The sequence below is a fragment of the Pelophylax lessonae genome (genome assembly GCF_965119305.1).
Source record: "Pelophylax lessonae genome assembly, chromosome: 10".
Taxonomy (NCBI): domain Eukaryota; kingdom Metazoa; phylum Chordata; class Amphibia; order Anura; family Ranidae; genus Pelophylax; species Pelophylax lessonae.
In genome coordinates this window covers 35,171,340-35,194,112 of record NC_138777.1, presented here as the reverse complement: position 1 = coordinate 35,194,112, position 22,773 = coordinate 35,171,340, and the positions used below count along the sequence as shown (strand labels likewise).

Here is a 22,773-nt window from a genome sequence, read left to right as displayed (position 1 = left end):
CAAGACCCTAGAGGACTACTGAGAGCCGGCTACTTAGTGAACCGACTACTAAGAGCCCACACTTACTTATTGCTCCCACTGGTCTAACCACTGTGTCCCACCCCCCCCTCCCCAAGAGCTGTAGGAAATCTATAGATACCGCTGTGAATAACTGATTGAGTCTATGGTAAAATTAACGCTTTTATAGTCGATAGATCTGGATCCGCAGGTGATCCTAGCTTTGGTCATGTGAATTGTTGTCGATGTTCTTGAATTCATTATTATTCTATAGCAATCCTGAAGACCTTCAATAAAAAATGATTGAAACAAAATTAGTAAATAGATCTTCAGGACAGGAAGAATTACGCCAACAGCCGTATAATTCAGGGGAGGGAAATCTCCACCAACTCTGTACCGACAGAGGCGGTAGAGCCCGACCCCCTCACTCGGTACCGGCAGAGGCGGTAGAGCCCGACCCCCTCACTCGGTACGGGGAGAGGCGGTAGATCCCCGACCCCTCACTCGGTACCGGCAGAGGCGGTAGAGCCCCGACCCCTCACTCGGTACCGGCAGAGGCGGTAGAGCCCGACCCCCTCACTCGGTACCGGCAGAGGCGGTAGAGCCCCGACCCCTCACTCGGTACCGGCAGAGGCGGTAGAGCCCGTCCCTTCACTCGGTACCGGCAGAGGCGGTAGAGCTCGACCCCCTCACTCTGTACCAGCAGAGGCGGGAGAGCCCGACCCCTCACTCTAGGGCTGAACGATAGTCGATATGATATCGACTATCGTTCTGCGGGCGTGGGCGATATTCATATCGCCGAAGACACGATATTTAGCATTAGGCAAGGGGCATGGCCGGAAGACGTGCGGGACGGACGCGGCTTGTGAGAGCTCCGATACCGCCGTACAGAATCCTTAGCAATCCTCCTAAATCTCCCCTATGCAGGGAGAAAAAACAGCTTGGGGAGACCCATCGAGGCACCAGAGACCTATACTGCCCGGTATTGCAGAGGAAAGACTCCGTTCTGAGGAGCGCAGAGTTGAGGCCTACACAGGCAAAGAAGCCGCGGCCTTGCCTAGATCGGAGCGTGATCGCGCGCTCGTGGTTCCAGGTAAGGCCTACTTACTCCGCACTCATTCGGGACTTGCCTCCATCCCCCGGGTGCCCCCAAAGCCATACACAGACCTCCTAATCTTCACAGAAAGGACCCCAGTGTACTCATATCCCTCAGCAAGCTGTGCCGACCGCCATGTTGGCTGCACAGGGGGACACAGATCCACAGCAGACTGCAACCCTCTCACCTTGTTCAGCAATCCCCTCTTGCATAGAACTCTTAGCAGCCGCTCTACAGCATTAGGCAGGAAGAAGTCTGGATTCCGGGGGATTCTTCTACCACCACTGTCAGTATCTTCTGCATTCCACCCAGTTAAATATTGCGATATATATCGTTGAAAAACGAATATCGCAGTGTACTTTTTTTCCCAATATCGTGCAGCCCTACCTCACTCGGAACCGGCAGAAGCGGTAGAGCCCGACCCCTCACTCGGTACCGGCAGAGGCGGTAGAGCCCCGACCCCCTCACTCGGTACCGGCAGAGGCGGTAGAGGCCCGACCACCTCACTTGGTACCGGCAGAGGCGGTAGAGCCCGACCCCTCACTCGGTACCGGCAGAGGCGGTAGAGCCCGACCCCTCACTCGGTACCGGCAGAGGCGGTAGAGCCCGACCCCTCACTCGGTACCGGCAGAGGCGGTAGAGCCCCGACCCCTCACTCGGTACCGACAGAGGCGGTAGAGCCCCGACCCCTCACTCGGTACCGGCAGAGGCGGTAGAGCCCCGACCCCTCACTCGGTATCGGCAGAGGCGGTAGAGCCCCGACCCCTCACTCGGTACCGGCAGAGGCGGTAGACCCCCGACCCCTCACTCGGTACCGGCAGAGGCGGTGAAGCCCGACCCCTCACTGGGTACCGGCAGAGGCAGGAGAGCTCGACCCCCTCACTCTGTACCGGCAGAGGTGGGAGAGCTCGACCCCCTCACTCTGTACCGGCAGAAGCGGGAGAACTCGACCCCCTCACTCTGTACCGGCAGAGGCGGGAGAGCTCGACCCCCTCACTCTGTACCAGCAGAGGCGGTAGAGCCTGACCCCTCACTCTAGGGCTGAACGATAGTCGATATATCGACTATCGTTCTGCGGGCGTGAACGATTCATATCGCCGAAGACACGATATTTAGCATTAGGCAAGGGGCATGGCCGGAAGACGTGCAGGACGGACGCGGCTTGTGAGAGCTCCAATACCGCTGTACAGAATCCTCACCAATCCTCCTAAATCTCCCCTATTCAGGGAGAAAAAAACAGCTTGGGGAGACCCATCGAGGCACCATAGACCAATACTGCCCGGTATTGCGGAGGAAAGACTCCGTTCTGAGGAGCGCAGAGTTGAGGCCTACACAGGCACAGAAGCCGCGGCCTTGCCTAGATCGGAGCGCGATCGCGCGCTCGTGGTTCCTGGTAAGGCCTACTTACTCCGCACTCATTCGGGACTTGCCTCCATCCCCCGGGTGCCCCCGAAGCCATACACAGACCTCATAATCTTCACAGAAAGGACCCCAGTGTACTCATATCCCTCAGCAAGCTGTGCAGACCGCCATCTTGGCTGCACAGGGGGACACAGATCCACAGCAGACTGCAACTCTCTCACCTTGTTCAGCAATCGCCCCTTGCATAGAACTCTTAGCAGCCGCTCTACAGCATTAGGCAGGGAGAAGTCGGGATTTCGAGTGAATTCTTCTACCTCCTACCACCACTGTCAGTGTCTTCTGCATTCCACCCAGTTAAATATCGCGATATATATCGTTGAAAAACGAATATCGCAATGTACTTTTTTTCCCAATATCGTGCAGCCCTACCTCACTCGGTACCGGCAGAGGCGGTAGAGCCCGACCCCTCACTCGGTACCGGTAGACGCGGTAGAGCCCCTACCCCCTAACTCGGTACCGGCAGAGGCGGTAGAGGCCCGACCCCCTCACTCGGTACCGGCAGAGGCGGTAGAGCCCGACCCCCTCACTCGGTACCGCAGAGGCGGTAGAACCCCGACCCCCTCACTCGGTACCGGCAGAGGGGGTAGAGTCTGACCACCTCACTCGCTAACGGCAGAGGCGGTAGAGGCCCGACCCCCTCACTCGGTACCGGCAGAGGCGGTAGAGCCCGACCCCCTCACTCGGTACCGCAGAGGCGGTAGAACCCCGACCCCCTCACTCGGTACCGGCAGAGGGGGTAGAGTCTGACCACCTCACTCGCTAACGGCAGAGGCGGTAGAGCCCAACCCCCTCACTCGGTACCGGCAGAGGCGGTAGAGCCCCGACCACTCACTCGGTACCAGCAGAGGCGGTAGAGCCCCGACCCCTCACTCGGTACCGGCAGAGGCGGTAGAGCCCCGACCCCTCACTCGGTACCGGCAGAGGCGGTAGAGCCCCGACCACTCACTCAGTACCGGCAGAGGCGGTAGAGCCCGACCCCCTCACTCGGTACCGCAGAAGCAGTAGAACCCCGACCCCCTCACTCGGTACCGGCAGAGGGGGTAGAGTCCGACCACCTCACTCGGTAACAGCAGAGGCGGTAGAGCCCGACCCCCTCACTCGGTAACGGCAGAGGCGGTAGAGCCCGACCCCTCACTCGGTAACGGCAGAGGCGGTAGAGCCTGACCCCTCACTTGGTACCGGCAGAGGCGGTAGAGCCCCGACCCCTCACTCGGTACTGGCAGAGGCGGTAGAGCCCCGACCCCTCACTCAGTACCGGCAGAGGCGGTAGAGCCCCGACCCCTCACTCGGTACCGGCAGAGGCGGTAGAGCCCGACCCCTCACTCGGTACCGGCAGAGGCGGTAGAGCCCGACCCCACACTGGGTACCGGCAGAGGCGGGAGAGCTCGACCCCCTCACTCTGTACCGGCAGAGGCGGGAGAGCTCGACCCCCTCACTCTGTACCGGCAGAGGCGGGAGAGCTCGACCCCCTCACTCTGTACCGGCAGAGGCGGTAGAGCACGACCCCTCACTCTAGGGCTGAACGATAGTCGATATATCGACTATTGTTCTGCGGGCGTGGGCGATATTCATATCGCCGAAGACACGATATTTAGCATTAGGCAAGGGGCATGGCCGGAAGACGTGCGGGACGGACGCGGCTTGTGAGTGCTCCAATACCGCTGTACAGAATCCTCACCAATCCTCCTAAATCTCCCCTATTGAGGGAGAAAAAAACAGCTTGGGGAGACCCATCGAGGCACCAGAGACCAATACTGCCCGGTATTGCGGAGGAAAGACTCCGTTCTGAGGAGCGCAGAGTTGAGGCCTACACAGGCACAGAAGCCGCGGCCTTGCCTAGATCGGAGCGCGATCGCGCGCTCGTGGTTCCTGGTAAGGCCTACTTACTCCGCACTCATTCGGGACTTGCCTCCATCCCCCGGGTGCCCCCAAAGCCATACACAGACCTCATAATCTTCACAGAAAGGACCCCAGTGTACTCATATCCCTCAGCAAGCTGTGCAGACCGCCATCTTGGCTGCACAGGGGGACACAGATCCACAGCAGACTGCAACTCTCTCACCTTGTTCAGCAATCGCCCCTTGCATAGAACTCTTAGCAGCCGCTCTACAGCATTAGGCAGGGAGAAGTCGGGATTTCGAGTGAATTCTTCTACCTCCTACCACCACTGTCAGTGTCTTCTGCATTCCACCCAGTTAAATATCGCGATATATATCGTTGAAAAACGAATATCGCAATGTACTTTTTTTCCCCAATATCGTGCAGCCCTACCTCACTCGGTACCGGCAGAGGCGGTAGAGCCCGACCCCTCACTCGGTACCGGTAGACGCGGTAGAGCCCCTACCCCCTAACTCGGTACCGGCAGAGGCGGTAGAGGCCCGACCCCCTCACTCGGTACCGGCAGAGGCGGTAGAGCCCGACCCCCTCACTCGGTACCGCAGAGGCGGTAGAACCCCGACCCCCTCACTCGGTACCGGCAGAGGGGGTAGAGTCTGACCACCTCACTCGCTAACGGCAGAGGCGGTAGAGGCCCGACCCCCTCACTCGGTACCGGCAGAGGCGGTAGAGCCCGACCCCCTCACTCGGTACCGCAGAGGCGGTAGAACCCCGACCCCCTCACTCGGTACCGGCAGAGGGGGTAGAGTCTGACCACCTCACTCGCTAACGGCAGAGGCGGTAGAGCCCGACCCCCTCACTCGGTACCGGCAGAGGCGGTAGAGCCCCGACCACTCACTCGGTACCGGCAGAGGCGGTAGAGCCCGACCCCCTCACTCGGTACCGCAGAAGCAGTAGAACCCCGACCCCCTCACTCGGTACCGGCAGAGGGGGTAGAGTCCGACCACCTCACTCGGTAACAGCAGAGGCGGTAGAGCCCGACCCCCTCACTCGGTAACGGCAGAGGCGGTAGAGCCCGACCCCTCACTCGGTAACGGCAGAGGCGGTAGAGCCTGACCCCTCACTTGGTACCGGCAGAGGCGGTAGAGCCCCGACCCCTCACTCGGTACCGGCAGAGGCGGTAGAGCACCGACCCCTCACTCAGTACCGGCAGAGGCGGTAGAGCCCCGACCCCTCACTCGGTACCGGCAGAGGCGGTAGAGCCCGACCCCTCACTCGGTACCGGCAGAGGCGGTAGAGCCCGACCCCACACTGGGTACCGGCAGAGGCGGGAGAGCTCGACCCCCTCACTCTGTACCGGCAGAGGCGGGAGAGCTCGACCCCCTCACTCTGTACCGGCAGAGGCGGGAGAGCTCGACCCCCTCACTCTGTACCGGCAGAGGCGGTAGAGCACGACCCCTCACTCTAGGGCTGAACGATAGTCGATATATCGACTATTGTTCTGCGGGCGTGGGCGATATTCATATCGCCGAAGACACGATATTTAGCATTAGGCAAGGGGCATGGCCGGAAGACGTGCGGGACGGACGCGGCTTGTGAGTGCTCCAATACCGCTGTACAGAATCCTCACCAATCCTCCTAAATCTCCCCTATTGAGGGAGAAAAAAACAGCTTGGGGAGACCCATCGAGGCACCAGAGACCAATACTGCCCGGTATTGCGGAGGAAAGACTCCGTTCTGAGGAGCGCAGAGTTGAGGCCTACACAGGCACAGAAGCCGCGGCCTTGCCTAGATCGGAGCGCGATCGCACGCTCGTGGTTCCCGGTAAGGCCTACTTACTCCGCACTCATTCGGGACTCGACTCCATCCCCCGGGTGCCCCCAAAGCCATACACAGATCTCCTAATCTTAACAAAAAGGACCCCAGTGTACTCATATCCCTCAGCAAGCTGTGCCGACCGCCATCTTGGCTGCACAGGGGGACACAGATCCCCAGCAGACTGCAACTCTCTCACCTTGTTCAGCAATCCCCCCTTGCATAGAACTCTTAGCAGCCGCTCTACAGCATTAGGCAGGTAGAAGTCAGGATTCCGGGGGATTCTTCTACCACCACTGTCAGTGTCTTCTGCATTCCACCCAGTTAAATATTGCGATATATATAGTTGAAAAACGAATATCGCAATGTACTTTTTTTCCAATATCGTGCAGCCCTACCTCACTCGGTACCGGCAGAGGCGGTAGAGCCCGACCCCTCACTCGTTAACGGCAGAAGCGGTAGAGCCCGACCCCTCACTCGGTACCGCAGAGGCGGTAGAACCCCGACCCCTCACTCGGAACCGGCAGAGGCGGTAGAGCCCGACCCCCTCACTCGGTACCGGCAGAGGCGGTAGAGCCCGACCCCCTCACTCGGTACCGGCAGAGGCGGTAGAGCCCGACCCCCTCACTCGGTACCGGCAGTGGCGGTAGAGCCCGACCCCCTCACTCGGTACCGGCAGTGGCGGTAGAGCCCGACCCCCTCACTCGGTACCGGCAGAGGCGGTAGAGCCCGACCCCTCACTGGGTACCGACAGAGGCGGGAGAGCTCGACCCCCTCACTCTGTAGCAGCAGAGGCGGGAGAGCCCCACCCCTCACTCTAGGGCTGAACGATAGTCGATATGATATCGACTATCGTTCTGCGGGCGTGAACGATTCATATCGCCGAAGACACGATATTTAGCATTAGGCAAGGGGCATGGCCGGAAGACGTGCGGGACGGACGCGGCTTGTGAGAGCTCCGATACCGCCGTACAGAATCCTCAGCAATCCTCCTAAATCTCCCCTATTCAGAGAGAAAAAACAACTTAGGGAGACCCATCGAGGAACCAGAGACCAATACTGCCTGGTATTGTGGAGGAAAGACTCCGTTCTGAGGAGCGCTGAGTTGAGGCCTACACAGGCACAGAAGCCGCGGCCTTGCCTAGATCGGAGCGCGATCGCGCGCTCGTGATTCCCGGTAAGGCCTACTTACTCCGCACTCATTCGGGACTTGCCTCCATCCCCCGGGTGCCCCCAAAGCCATACACAGACCTCCTAATCTTCACAGAAAGGACCCCAGTGTACTCATATCCCTCAGCAAGCTGTGCCGACCGCCATCTTGGCTGCACAGGGGGACACAGATCCCCAGCAGACTGCAACTCTCTCACCTTGTTCAGCAATCCCCCCTTGCATAGAACTCTTAGCAGCCGCTCTACAGCATTAGGCAGGTAGAAGTCAGGATTCCGGGGGATTCTTCTACCACCACTGTCAGTGTCTTCTGCATTCCACCCAGTTAAATATTGCGATATATATAGTTGAAAAACGAATATCGCAATGTACTTTTTTTCCAATATCGTGCAGCCCTACCTCACTCGGTACCGGCAGAGGCGGTAGAGCCCGACCCCTCACTCGTTAACGGCAGAAGCGGTAGAGCCCGACCCCTCACTCGGTACCGCAGAGGCGGTAGAACCCCGACCCCTCACTCGGAACCGGCAGAGGCGGTAGAGCCCGACCCCCTCACTCGGTACCGGCAGAGGCGGTAGAGCCCGACCCCCTCACTCGGTACCGGCAGAGGCGGTAGAGCCCGACCCCCTCACTCGGTACCGGCAGTGGCGGTAGAGCCCGACCCCCTCACTCGGTACCGGCAGTGGCGGTAGAGCCCGACCCCCTCACTCGGTACCGGCAGAGGCGGTAGAGCCCGACCCCTCACTGGGTACCGACAGAGGCGGGAGAGCTCGACCCCCTCACTCTGTAGCAGCAGAGGCGGGAGAGCCCCACCCCTCACTCTAGGGCTGAACGATAGTCGATATGATATCGACTATCGTTCTGCGGGCGTGAACGATTCATATCGCCGAAGACACGATATTTAGCATTAGGCAAGGGGCATGGCCCGAAGACGTGCGGGACGGACGCGGCTTGTGAGAGCTCCGATACCGCCGTACAGAATCCTCAGCAATCCTCCTAAATCTCCCCTATTCAGAGAGAAAAAACAACTTAGGGAGACCCATCGAGGAACCAGAGACCAATACTGCCTGGTATTGTGGAGGAAAGACTCCGTTCTGAGGAGCGCTGAGTTGAGGCCTACACAGGCACAGAAGCCGCGGCCTTGCCTAGATCGGAGCGCGATCGCGCGCTCGTGATTCCCGGTAAGGCCTACTTACTCCGCACTCATTCGGGACTTGCCTCCATCCCCCGGGTGCCCCCAAAGCCATACACAGACCTCCTAATCTTCACAGAAAGGACCCCAGTGTACTCATATCCCTCAGCAAGCTGTGCCGACCGCCATCTTGGCTTGCACAGGGGGACACAGATCCACAGCAGACTGCAACTCTCTCACCTAGTTCAGCAATCCCCCCTTGCATAGAACTTTTAGCAGCCGCTCTACAGCATTAGGCAGGGAGAAGTCGGGACTCCGGTGGATTCTTCTACCACCTACCACCACTGTCAGTGTCTTCTGCATTCCACCCAGTTAAATATCGCGATATATATAGTTGAAAAACGAATATCGCAATGTACTTTTTTTCCCAATATCGTGCAGCCCTACCTCACTCAGTACCGGCAGAGGCGGTAGAGCCCGACCCCTCGCTCGGTACCGGCAGAGGCGGTAGAGCCCGACCCCCTCACTCGGTACCGGCAGAGCTCGACCCTCTCAATCGGTACCGGCAGAGGCAGTAGAGCCCGACCCCCTCACTCGGTACCGGCAGAGCCCGACCCCCTCACTCGGTACCGGCAGAGGCAGTAGAGCCCCGACCCCCTCACTCGGTACCGGCAGAGGCGGTAGAGCCCGACCCCCTCACTCGGTACCGGCAGAGGCGGTAGAGCCCGACCCCCTCACTCGGTACCGGCAGAGGAGGTAGAGCCCGACCCCCTCACTCGGTACCGGCAGAGGAGGTAGAGCCCGACCCCCTCACGCGGTACCGGCAGAGGCGGTAGAGCCCCGACCCCTCACGCGGTACCGGCAGAGGCGGTACAGCCCCGACCCCTCACGCGGTACCGGCAGAGGCGGTACAGCCCCGACCCCTCACGCGGTACCGGCAGAGGCGGTACAGCCCCGACCCCTCACGCGGTACCGGCAGAGGCGGTACAGCCCCGACCCCTCACGCGGTACCGGCAGAGGGGGTGGAGCCCCGACCCCTCACTCGGTACCGGCAGAGGCGGTGGGGCCCCGACCCCTCACTCGGTACCGGCAGAGGCGGTGGAACCCCGACCCCTCACTCGGTACCGGCAGAGGCTGTGGAGCCCCGACCCCTCACTCGGTACCGGCAGAGGCGGTAGAGCCCCGACCCCTCACTCGGTACCGGCAGAGGCGGTAGAGCCCGACCCCTCACTCGGTACCGGCAGAGGCGGTAGAGCCCGACCCCTCACTCGGTACAGGCAGAGCCCGACCCCCTCACTCGGTACCGGCAGACGCAGTAGAGCCCGACCCCCTCACTCGGTACCGGCAGACGCAGTAGAGCCCGACCCCCCTCACTTGGTACCGGCAGAGGCGGTAGAGCCCGACCCCCCTCACTCGGTTTTTTTAGAGGCGGTAAAGCCCGAACCCTCACTCTGTACTGGCAGAGGCGGTAGAGCCCGACCCCTCACTTGGTACCGGCAGAGGCGGTAGAGCCCGACCCCACCCACGGTACCGGCAGAGGCGGTAGAGCCCGACCCCTCACTCGGTAGTGGCAGAGCCCGACCCCCTCACACGGTACCGACAGAGCCCGACCCCCTCACTCGGTACCGGCAGACGCGGTAGAGCCCGACCCCCTCACTCGGTACCGACAGAGGCGGTAGAGCCCGACCCTCACTCAGTATCGGCAGAGGCGGTAGAGCCCGACCCCTCACTCGGTACTGGCAGAGCCCGACCCCCTCACTCGGTACCGACAGAGCCCGACCCCCTCACTCAGTACCGGCAGAGGCGGTAGAGCCCGACCCCCTCACTCGGTACCGGCAGAGGCGGTACAGCCCCGACCCCTCACGCGGTACCGGCAGAGGCGGTACAGCCCCGACCCCTCACGCGGTACCGGCAGAGGCGGTACAGCCCCGACCCCTCACGCGGTACCGGCAGAGGGGGTGGAGCCCCGACCCCTCACTCGGTACCGGCAGAGGCGGTGGGGCCCCGACCCCTCACTCGGTACCGGCAGAGGCGGTGGAACCCCGACCCCTCACTCGGTACCGGCAGAGGCTGTGGAGCCCCGACCCCTCACTCGGTACCGGCAGAGGCGGTAGAGCCCCGACCCCTCACTCGGTACCGGCAGAGGCGGTAGAGCCCGACCCCTCACTCGGTACCGGCAGAGGCGGTAGAGCCCGACCCCTCACTCGGTACAGGCAGAGCCCGACCCCCTCACTCGGTACCGGCAGACGCAGTAGAGCCCGACCCCCTCACTCGGTACCGGCAGACGCAGTAGAGCCCGACCCCCCTCACTTGGTACCGGCAGAGGCGGTAGAGCCCGACCCCCCTCACTCGGTTTTTTTAGAGGCGGTAAAGCCCGAACCCTCACTCTGTACTGGCAGAGGCGGTAGAGCCCGACCCCTCACTTGGTACCGGCAGAGGCGGTAGAGCCCGACCCCACCCACGGTACCGGCAGAGGCGGTAGAGCCCGACCCCTCACTCGGTAGTGGCAGAGCCCGACCCCCTCACACGGTACCGACAGAGCCCGACCCCCTCACTCGGTACCGGCAGACGCGGTAGAGCCCGACCCCCTCACTCGGTACCGACAGAGGCGGTAGAGCCCGACCCTCACTCAGTATCGGCAGAGGCGGTAGAGCCCGACCCCTCACTCGGTACTGGCAGAGCCCGACCCCCTCACTCGGTACCGACAGAGCCCGACCCCCTCACTCAGTACCGGCAGAGGCGGTAGAGCCCGACCCCCTCACTCGGTACCGGCAGAGGCGGAAGAGCCCGACCCCCTCACTCAGTACCGGCAGAGGCGGTAGAGCCCCGATCCCCTCACTCGGTACCGGTAGAGGCGGTAGAGCCCCGATCCCCTCACTCGGTACCGGTAGAGGCGGTAGAGCCCCGATCCCCTCACTCGGTACCGGTAGAGGCGGTAGAGCCCCGATCCCCTCACTCGGTACTGGCAGAGGCGGTAGAGCCCCGACCCCTCACTCGGTACCGGCAGAGGCGGTAGAGCCCGACCCCTCACTCGGTTTTGGCAGAGGCGGTAGAGCCTGACCCCCCATTCGGTACCGGCAGAGGCAGTAGAGCCCGACCCCCTCACTCGGTACCGACAGAGGCGGTAGAGCCCGACCCTCACTCAGTATCTGCAGAGGCGGTAGAGCCCGACCCCTCACTCGGTACTGGCAGAGCCCGACCCCCTCACTCGGTACCGACAGAGCCCGACCCCCTCACTCGGTACCGGCAGAGGCGGTAGAGCCCGACCCCTCACTCGGTACCGGCAGAGGCGGAAGAGCCCCGACCCCCTCACTCAGTACCGGCACAGGCGGAAGAGCCCCGACCCCCTCACTCAGTACTGGCAGAGGCGGTAGAGCCCCGATCCCCTCACTCGGTACCGGTAGAGGCGGTAGAGCCCCGATCCCCTCACTCGGTACCGGTAGAGGCGGTAGAGCCCCGATCCCCTCACTCGGTACAGGTAGAGGCGGTAGAGCCCCGATCCCCTCACTCGGTACCGGCAGAGGCGGTAGAGCCCCGACCCCTCACTCGGTACCGGCAGAGGCGGTAGAGCCCGACCCCTCACTCGGTTTTGGCAGAGGCGGTAGAGCCTGACCCCCCATTCGGTACCGGCAGAGGCAGTAGAGCCCGACCCCCTCACTCGGTACCGGCAGAGCCCGACCCCTCATTCGGTAAAGGCACAGGCGGTAGAGCCCGACCCCTCACTCGGTACCGGCAGAGGCGGTAGAGCCCGACCCCTCACTCGGTACCGGCAGAGGCGGTAGAGCCCCGACCCCTCACTCGGTACCGGCAGAGGCGGTAGAGCCCCGACCCCTCACGCGGTACCGGCAGAGGTGGTAGAGCCCCGACCCCTCTGGTGGTACCGGCAGAGGCGGTGAAGCCCCTCACCCTCACTCGGTACCGGCAGAGGCGGTGGAGCCCCGACCCCTCACGCGGTACCGGCAGAGGCGGTGGAACCCAGACCCCTCACGCGGTACCGGCAGAGGCGGTGGAGCCCCGACCCCTCACGCGGTACCGGCAGAGGCGGTGGAGCCCCGACCCCTCACGCGGTACCGGCAGAGGCGGTGGAGCCCCGACCCATCACTCGGTACCGGCAGAGGCGGTGGAGCCCCGACCCCTCACTCGGTACCGGCAGAGGCGGTGGAGCCCCGACCCCTCACTCGGTACCGGCAGAGGCGGTGGAGCCCTGACCCCTCAAGCGGTACCGGCAGAGGCGGTGGAGCCCCGACCCCTCACTCGGTACCGGCAGAGGCGGTAGAGCCCGACCCCTCACTCGGTACCGTCAGAGGCGGTAGAGCCCGACCCCTCACTCGGTACCGGCAGAGGCGGTAGCGCCCGACCCCTCACTCGGTACCGGCAGAGGCGATAGAGCCCGACCCCTTACTCGGTACTGGCAGAGCCCGACCCCCTCACACGGTACCGACAGAGCCCGACCCCCTCACTCGGTACCGGCAGACGCGGTAGAGCCCGACCCCCCCTCACTCGGTACCGGCAGAGGCGGTAGAGCCCGACCCCCCCTCACTCGGTACCGGCAGAGCCCCGACCCTCTCACTCGCTACCGGCAGAGGCAGTAGAGCCCCGACCCCTCACTCGGTACCGGCAGAGGCGGTAGAGCCCGACCCTCACTCGGTTTTGGCAGAGGCGGTAGAGCCCGACCCCTCACTCGGTACCGGCAGAGGCGGTAGAGCCCGACCCCTCACTCGGTACTGGCAGAGGCGGTAGAGCCCGACCCCTCACTCGGTACTGGCAGAGCCCGACCCCTCATACGGTACCGACAGAGCCCGACCCCCTCACTCGGTACCGGCAGACGCGGTAGAGCCCGACCCCCCCTCACTCGGTACCGGCAGAGGCGGTAGAGCCCGACCCCCCCTCACTCTGTACCGACAGAGGCGGTAGAGCCCCGACCCCCTCACTCTGTACCGGCAGAGGCGGTAGAGCCCGACCTCCTCACTCGGTACCGGCAGAGGCGGTGGAGCCCCGACCCCTCACTCGGTACCGGCAGAGGCGGTGGAGCCCCGACCCCTCACTCGGTACCGGCAGAGGCGGTAGAGCCCGACCCCTCACTCGGTACCGTCAGAGGCGGTAGAGCCCGACCCCTCACTCGGTACCGGCAGAGGCGGTAGAGCCCGACCCCTCACTCGGTACCGGCAGAGGCGGTAGAGCCCGACCCCTCACTCGGTACCGGCAGAGGCGGTAGAGCCCGACCCCTCACTCGGTACTGGCAGAGCCCGACCCCCTCACACGGTACCGACAGAGCCCGACCCCCTCACTCGGTACCGGCAGAGGCGGTAGAGCCCGACCCCCCCTCACTCGGTACCGGCAGAGGCGGTAGAGCCCGACCCCCCCTCACTCTGTACCGGCAGAGGCGGTAGAGCCCCGACCACCTCACTCTGTACCGGCAGAGGCGGTAGAGCCCGACCTCCTCACTCGGTACCGGCAGAGGCGGTAGAGCCCCGACCCCTCACGCGGTACCGGCAGAGGCGGTGGAGCCCCGACCCCTCACGCGGTACCGGCAGAGGCGGTGGAGCCCCGACCCCTCACGCGGTACCGGCAGAGGCGGTGGAGCCCCGACCCCTCACGCGGTACCGGCAGAGGCGGTGGAGCCCCGACCCCTCACGCGGTACCGGCAGAGGCGGTGGAGCCCCGACCCCTCACGCGGTACCGGCAGAGGCGGTAGAGCCCGACCCCTCACTCGGTACCGGCAGAGGCGGTGGAGCCCGACCCCTCACTCGGTACCGGCAGAGGCGGTGGAGCCCGACCCCTCACTCGGTACCGGCAGAGGCGGTGGAGCCCGACCCCTCACTCGGTAACGGCAGAGGCGGTAGAGCCTAACCCCCTCACTCGGTACCGGCAGAGGCGGTAGAGCCCGACCCCCTCACTCGGTACCGGCAGAGGCGGTAGAGCCCGACCCCCTCACTCGGTACCGGCAGAGGCGGTAGAGCCCGACCCCCTCACTCGGTACCGGCAGAGGCGGTAGAGCCCGACCCCTCACTCGGTACCGGCAGAGGCGGTAGAGCCCGACCCCTCACTCGGTACCGGCAGAGGCGGTAGAGCCCGACCCCTCACTCGGTACTGGCAGAGCCCGACCCCCTCACTCGGTACCGACAGAGCCCGACCCCCTCACTCGGTACCGGCAGACGCGGTAGAGCCCGACCCCCTCACTTGGTACCGGCAGACGCCGTAGAGCCCGACCCCCCTCACTCGGTAACGGCAGAGGCGGTAGAGCCCCGACCCCCTCACTCGGTACCGGCAGAGGCGGTAGAGCCCCGATCCCCTCACTCGGTACAGGCAGAGGCGGTAGAGCCCGACCCCTCACTCGGTACCGGCAGAGGCGGTAGAGCCCCGACCCCTCACTCGGTACCGGCAGAGGCGGTAGAGCCCCGACCCCTCACTCGGTATCGGCAGAGGCGGTAGAGCCCCGACCCCTCACTCGGTACCGGCAGAGGCGGTAGAGCCCGACCCCTCACTCGGTACCTGTAGAGCCCGACCCCTCACTTATCAGTTATGCACAGGCAGAAGCAGGAAAGCAGTGCCTGTCTTTTTTATTGGAATGTTTGGGTTTGGTAGAATAAAAAAAATGTATCTTTAAAAAAAAATATGACCAAAAACTAAAGAGACTTTCAGATATCACAGTTTCTGGCATTTCTGCAACAGCAACAAAGCTGTAATTTTACTTCCTGAGTGAGACTTTGACCTATAGCCAGCTTTGTGCGGAGGAGCAGGGTTACATACGGGAGTGGGGGGTGTTAGACATACAGGTGAAGGATTGGCCCTACAAAACAGATGACGCAGGTTTGGCATGACCTCTCAGTAAACAGACATCTTACCATATTTCCAGTTCTGGCCCGAGCCGATATCGAGCTCCTTGCTCTTTGGCAATCTTTATACCTGGAAAAATTCGACATTTAAGGCAGGTATGCAGGCAAAATATAAAAACATAAAAAACTAACGAGGATTCAAGGAACAGTCTACCTTCCATACCAGGTTTTATATTCTACCCATATTTGGTGTGTAACATGAAATGTGGTCAAATTATCCAAACAACCCCGCCCCCCCATGTACCTGAAATTCCAGGGTGTTCCTTCCTGTGCTGATGTTTTGTTATTTAAATTCTGTATGGTTACTCATGGCTCCACCTACACAGCCACTACCATCCATTCAATGGACTCTGTGACTGGAAAGACTACAAGTCCCATCTGCCCCAGAGACTTGTAGGTTGTGCCAAGGTAAAGCAGACACACAGGCTTCAATACTTCGGTGTGATACCATGTTGCATTTTTTGTTGCACGTTTTTGGAGTGGCATCATTAATTTCCAATGGGCCTCCTTCGGCTCCAAGAATGCGCCAAAGAAGTTCATGGACCAATTTTTGGCACTGAGCCTGGCACGTTTGGGGTCTTGAGACAAAAAAAGAATGCCACCGCAAGCGTGTCTCGCTGTGATTCTGGAATCGTGGGTAGAACCACGATTCCAATACTCTCAAGTGTGCCCTGGGTCTTACACACAGGGCTGGGTGACGCTATTGCACGGTGTTGCAGTAATGTATGTTATATGTGACAGTGCACTGGGGTGACACTTATATAAAAGTCTATAGGGACAAAAATGTACGATTGAGCTCATGTACTGCAAGTCAAGCTAAAAAAAAAAAATAATAAATCACCTGGCTACGCGCAAATGTGAATGGGGGCCACCGTATGCTGTGATCCCAAAAATAGGTCATGTGCAGTTTTGCTTGCACAATGGGGTGTGTTGGCTGCCCATTGGAAACAAAGGGCTGCCCTGATGTAACCCGCAATGTGGGTGCATCACCGCCCCGGGAACAGCGTGGACACACAGCCTTACAGAGTTCCAATACAAGTGTGCAAACTCACACCACAAGCATGGTAGCTTCTTGCCATGCAATAAAAAAAAAAATAAAAAATTGCCCGCATTTTTGTGTGATTGTCGCACACAGGGCAGCCCATTGAAATGATTGGGCTGCCCTAAACACATGCGCTGGGTTGCACCTTCATAGAGAGTTGCCTTCATTTAGCTTCTAAACCTTTTACATAGTAAGGCCTCATTGCATACTGGACCTAGTGGTGCACCGAAATTTCGGCAACCGAAATTTTCGGCCGAAAATGGGCTTATTCCATTTCGGCCAAAAATGGGTTAAAGATGCCGATGCCGATACGGGCACAGCGCAGGTTTCAAAAGACCTGCCTCTGGCCGGCGGCCCGCCTCCCTGTCACTACTGCTGAAGATGCTTAGCCAATAACAACTTTTGGACACACTGGCGTCGATCTTCAAGGTACTCTTTTACTTTTTTACTATATATATCCATTATCCTACACATTGGTTTAGAGTCACCTGAGCTCAGAAATGGTTTATGGCAAAATGTCTGGCTGGCGGCCCGCCTCCCTGTCACTACTACTACGATGTGCATGAATGAACGAACACACCGGGTGGGCGGGCGAGCGGGCGCTAATAGCTGTAACTAAGTGAGCGCTTCACTTCCCTATTAGGCGGGTATCTCCGCTGACAGGGAAGTGAAGCGCTCACTTAGTTACAGCTATTAGCGGCCGCTCGCCCGCCTGCCGGGTGTGTTAGTTCATTCATGCACATCGTAGTAGTAGTGACATCACAGGGAAGCGGGCCGCCGGCCAGAGGCGGGACTTTTGAAAGGAAGGACACAGGAGGAGCAGAGAGTAAGGAGAATGCATCCTTGGGATGGGGAGGGACGCTGAGGCGGGGGGGGGGGGGGTTGGGGGACGCTGAGGCGGGGGGGGGGGGGGGCGCTGAGGCGAGGTGTTAGTATTATGCAGCATGAGGGGGTTAATGTATTGCCACTGCTGTGCATTAGTGACTGACCAGTGGCAGTTAATTAACCCCTTTGTGCTGCATTAGTGCAACCAGTATCAGTGCAACCAGTGTTAATTAACACTGATACTGGTTGTACTAATGCAGCACAAAGGGGTTAATTAACTGCCACTGGTCGGTCACTAATGCATCAGTGACCAGCAATGGCAATACATTAACCCCCTCATGCTGCATAATACAAATACCATTGGCAATTAAATTAACCACTTGCCAACCCATCACAGTACATATACTGTGACAGGGTGGCAGCGACAGGTGTACGTCGCTGTCTGTTTTTGGTGTATGCCCCTCTTCTATCTAATTTAAAATCATTTGGGGGAAAAAATTTATTTTCATTTTCGGTTTTCGGCCAAGGGCATCCTGCATTTTCAGTTTCGGCCCAGAATTTTCATTTCGGTGCATCCCTAACTCTTGCTGGCAGCGCCAAAAAAAAAAAAACGTACATACTGTATTATGGTAGTGCTACTGTTCACATGTGTTTAGGCTCATTTACAGAATATAGAACACGTTTATAAACACGTTACGAGCACAAATGCAGAAAAAATGCGTTTATTTCAATCAGCCGGGTTTATACTAATGTGGTGCATTTGAAAAAAGTACAGCATGGTATTATTTCCAAATAAATGTCCTGGAGTGCACATGAATGCACCACGCCAAGCAGAAAAGGACCACTCCGCTGCCACATAAATGCACCACTAATGCATGTAAATACAAATCAAAAAAAAAAAAAAAAAAAGCATTGCAAACTCTTTGAAAAAGTATTACAAATGCACCACTAATGCATTACAAATGCATGCAAACACATGTGCAGAACTGCACACAGGGATCATTTAGGCCAGGTTCACACCTGTGTCGCCCGTGGTTTGCGCAGGAACGAGAGCCTATTTATTTGAATGGGCTGCCGTGCCCCGCGACGCACAGGAAAGAAGCCCCTGCTCTATTTTTTTTTTTTTTTTTATTGCAGCCTGAGGTTCCCAGTACGGGGTGCGATTTCCAGTGCGGGTGGCATGCAATTAGAATTATTGGCACTCACCTGTGGGTCCCGCATTTCTCCGTGTGGGTGGTTGCGGCTGCCAGTATTTGTGTGAGTCCCGCAGCGGCACCACCCATACAGATGTGAGCCTAGCGTTAGAGGCCCGTTTATACCATGAATCACAAAAGGAACGCGACGTGTGTTCCAGTGCAATTCACATACGATCCGGGTGCAGTGCAATTTCAGCCCATTCATTTAAAGCGGCTGTATACTCATGAAAAAAAAAAAACCCTGCAGGACAAAGGCGTAATGAGCTAGTATGCATGGCATACAAGCACATTATGAAATACTTACCTTAGAACTAAGCCCCGACACGGTCGTATGGACAACGCTGAGGGTGCTGAAATGTTCCCTCTGCGTCTCTTCCTGGTTCGGCGGCTCCGGCGCTGTGAGTGGCCGGAGCCACGATGACGTCACTCCCGTACATGCCAGCGGGAGTTTCACTTTCCGGCAAGATTCGGCAAGCAGCTCTGAAGGTCCGTCGGACCTTCAGAGTGCATGCGCCACTGATGTCAGCGGCGGCATGCAGGTTGAATATCTCCTAAACCGTGCAGGTTTAGGAGATATTAATTGTACCTACAGGTAAGCCTGAATATAGCCTTACCTGTAGGTAAAAGTTAAATAGCGGAGTGTACTACTGCTTTAAATAGGCTGAAAGCATGCCAGACTGCAGCAAAAGTAGTGCATGCACTATGTTTAACCACTTGCCGACCGCCGCATGACTATTTACTGCGGCGGTCAGCCCCTTACAGGCAAAGCGACGTAGTACTACGTCGCTAGCCTGTGAGGGTCTCGGGAGCGAGCGCGCGCTCCGCCGGAGGCGCGATCACAGACCCCCCCGCACGTGTGACTGGCGGACCTGATTGTCCGCCGGTCACTGGCGATCGTCGGTGGAGAGGGAGAAAGGCAGGCGGCTGATGTAAACAAGCCGCCTGTCATTCTCCCCTGTGTAGGAATAGAGATCATACGGTTCTACTATGTAGGACCGTTGATCACTGTTCCTACAGCTCAAGCCACAGCCAATCACAGTTAGAATCACGCCCCTAGGGACACACATAACCCCTCCCTCTCAAAAAAGTTAACCCCTTCACTGCCAGTGTAATTTTACAGTAACAGTGCATATGTATAGCACTGATTACTGCAGTAATGTCACTGGTAACCCCAAAAGTGTCAAAAATGTCAGTCAAGGGTCCGATCTGTCCGCCGCAATGTCGCAATACCGCAAAAAAAAAAAATTGCAGATCGCCGCCATTACGCGTTAAAAAAAAACAACAAAAATCTTTCCCTTTGTTAGTAAACGCGATAATTTTTGCGCAAACCAATCAAAATACGCTTTTTGCGATTTTTTTTTACCAAACATAGGTAGCATAAAACAAATTGGCCGAAAATGTTAAAAAATTTTCATTTTTACATTTTTTTTGGGGAATTTCATATAAAAAAAATGTGAAAAATATTGTTATTTTTGCAAAATGGACGCTCTTTTTTTGTATATAGCGCATGATCAAAAAAAAAACAAAAATTGCACAGGTGATCAAATACCAACAAAAGAAAGCTCTGTTTGTGGGGAAAAAAGGACGTCAAATTCGTTTAGGTACAGCGTCGCACGACCGCACAATTGTCCGTTAAAGTCACGCAGTGCCGAATCGCAAAATACCCCCTGGTCAGGAAGGGGGTAAAATCTTCCGGGGCTTAAGTGGTTAAATAGGTTGAAAGCATGCCAGACTGCAGCAAAAGTAGTGCATGCACTATGTTTAAAAACTGCAACTAGATTGCCTGCTACTTCTGTACAATGCAAACATCCGGCGTTTGCACATTGCATTTGCGACCCACATTTGGGATGTCGTTAGCACTGCACTGACATCTGCTGCAAATCGCAAGAGCAGTGCTTTTTGAAGAGGATGCGGGAGATGCACACAGATTTCCTGCACCTTGTCCTGATGTGAATGAGTCTTACAACAGATGCAGTAGAATGCGAGTATGAGTGCATATGCAGGAAAAATGAACGTTTCTCAATGAGTCTACATTACACCATTGTGGGGTTTTTATATGCATTAAAAAAAAGTCCAGCATGCTGCATCTGTATGCATTGCAAGGCACCACAAACACATTTAGTGCCGGTTCACACTGAAGCGGCACGACTTCGGGGGGCGACCTGTGAAGTCGCGTGCAGCGCGACTTCGGCGCAACTTGCACATACTTCATATAATGAATGTCTATGCAAGTCGCTCCGAGGTCGCCCCGAAGTAGTACAGGACCCTTTTTCTAAGTCGGAGTGACTTTTGTCGCTCCTATTAGAACAGGTCCTGTAGCAGTCAATGGATCGCGACGGACCGCGACTTGTCAGGCTGACAAGTCGCAGCAGTGTGAATGGGCTCTTAAATGCAACTCAGTAAAACAAAACGATGCAAATGTATTACAAATACATGTAAACACACATGCAGAACCACACACTCCATTGCGAATTCTTAAATACATAAGTCCCAGGTCACATATATGCGATGCGGGAACCCTGCGAATCCAATGCAGGTTCCCGCATCGCATTCAACACTCAGGCAGTTCACACTGCCATATGCGAATCGCTGGGGGTGTCAATACAAAGTTAACGACACCCCCGGATCAGTTCGCATATCGCAGTGCAAACTGTCAGTTTGGATATGAATTGGATCGCATAGATGTGAACACCCATGCGATCTGATTCTGGTGCGGACCCAAAAAAGGGTCCTTTGCAAGTTGTGTCTGAATGCGAATTCAGCCAAACAATCTGTATGGCTGAATTTGCATAGCACAGGCATCGCATGTGATTTGCAAAGCAGTGCGCTGCAAATCACATGCGATGTCTGTCATCCCACATATGTGAACCCGGGACTGAATGCCTATAAAAGGATCACACCCATAAAACTCTTCTTGCATAATATTATGCGTGATCCTAGGTTCACACTGGTGCATGCAAAACACTGCATGTGATTGGCCCAGGAATCGCACCGCATTCCTATGCACATCACATGCGATGTCTGTATGGTTATACATTTTTTTATGGCTGAAAATCGCATCCGCACCAAAACTGCGATGCAATTCTGGCGATCGCACTACATTATGCAATCTGTTTCGGGGGTGTCGGTTAATTCGGGGGTGTCGTTAATTGAACCCCCCCCCCCCAGCAGATTGCACGGACGCTGTGAGATTGCTAAGCAGTGCGACATGGGGGGAAAACACAGCCTCTCTTGTGCGTTTCCTGCATTGCATCAGTGTGGACCGGGGCTGAATAATGAACCTGGGCACAGAATTTCCTATTTAGATTTTACACAACGGAACGCGGATTTCTGAGCACAACGCAGCTGTGTGCATAGGCCTGTAATCTACCATACCGCCATGACCAGGTACGGCGCACAGATCTGAACGCAGCGTTTTTACCTCAGTGTGTATGCGGTTTAACCTGCACTGTGCAAACTGTTGGGGTTATAAAACTCCCATATAATAATAATAATAATAATATAATGGGGCGGTAATATTCTGCCACATCCAGATAGGTAAAAATAAAACTAAACGCTGTGCAGATTTGGACGCGTTTTTTCCACCGCTGTGTATGCGGTCTGAGTGTAGTCACATTATAAATATTATATCAGACTAAGTGTAGTATGACACATGGGGGAACACTCTGCATTTCTTGTATAGAGGTATATATATATATATATAAGGAAGCACTGATGGGGACAGACAGGGGATTAGGTTTTAGGAGGTTAGGTATAATGAGGGATTACATACTCTGTAATATTCTCTGCAGGTTCCCATCAAAGTCCAGAGCCCACTGATTCAATGTACAGGTAGCCAGGGTCACCTTCCTGCCCATAGTGTGCAGACAGAGGACAGACAGACACCATATACTCTATACAGACAGACCAGTGCAGCCAGTATGACATTTCCTCCTCTGTACTGGTGGTGTTCCGTGAAAAACCCATACCCGTGAGAAAACCATACCCTCGTCACTTCCGGTTCAGCTACGGAGGGTATGGATTTCTCACGGTAGTTAAACTTGCGGCGCTTACATTAAAACAGCTCCTCTGCAACATAAATCATCTCCGCTCTTGGCCCTGTCACTGCCCTCATCTCCGGTAATAAATATAAAAGCGGATCACGGAGCCGCGATCGCCGTCACATTTACATCTCATACTCCCGCCGCCGCTTTTATATTTATTACCGGAGATGAGGGAAGTTACAGGGATAGCAGAGGAGATGATTTATGTTGCAGCCGAAGTGTTTTAATGTACCCGCCGCAAGTATTACATTAGACACAGTGCCGTGAGAATTTCATGCCCACCGAGCATGCGCACTTGTCAAATTCTTTCATGTTCATTTACGTATCCGTGGCTCTGAGCATGCGCACTGCTGCGCTGCTCAGCTGTTT

General features: G+C 57.6%; 1 protein-coding gene across 1 annotated transcript in view; it reads right to left on the bottom strand.

Annotated features, from left to right (window-relative positions):
- The window catches only part of LOC309565915 (glutamine-dependent NAD(+) synthetase-like), a gene marked incomplete at both ends in the record, with an annotated part of 61,541 nt that extends 39,323 nt beyond the window's left edge, over positions 1-22,218 (bottom strand). Inside the window, 2 exons of the mRNA XM_082270944.1 lie at positions 15,308-15,368; positions 22,134-22,218. Of these exons, the coding sequence (XP_082127070.1) occupies positions 15,308-15,368; positions 22,134-22,218 (146 nt within the window). The remainder of the gene's footprint in view (positions 1-15,307; positions 15,369-22,133) is intronic.
- Positions 22,219-22,773: the final 555 nt, after the last annotated feature.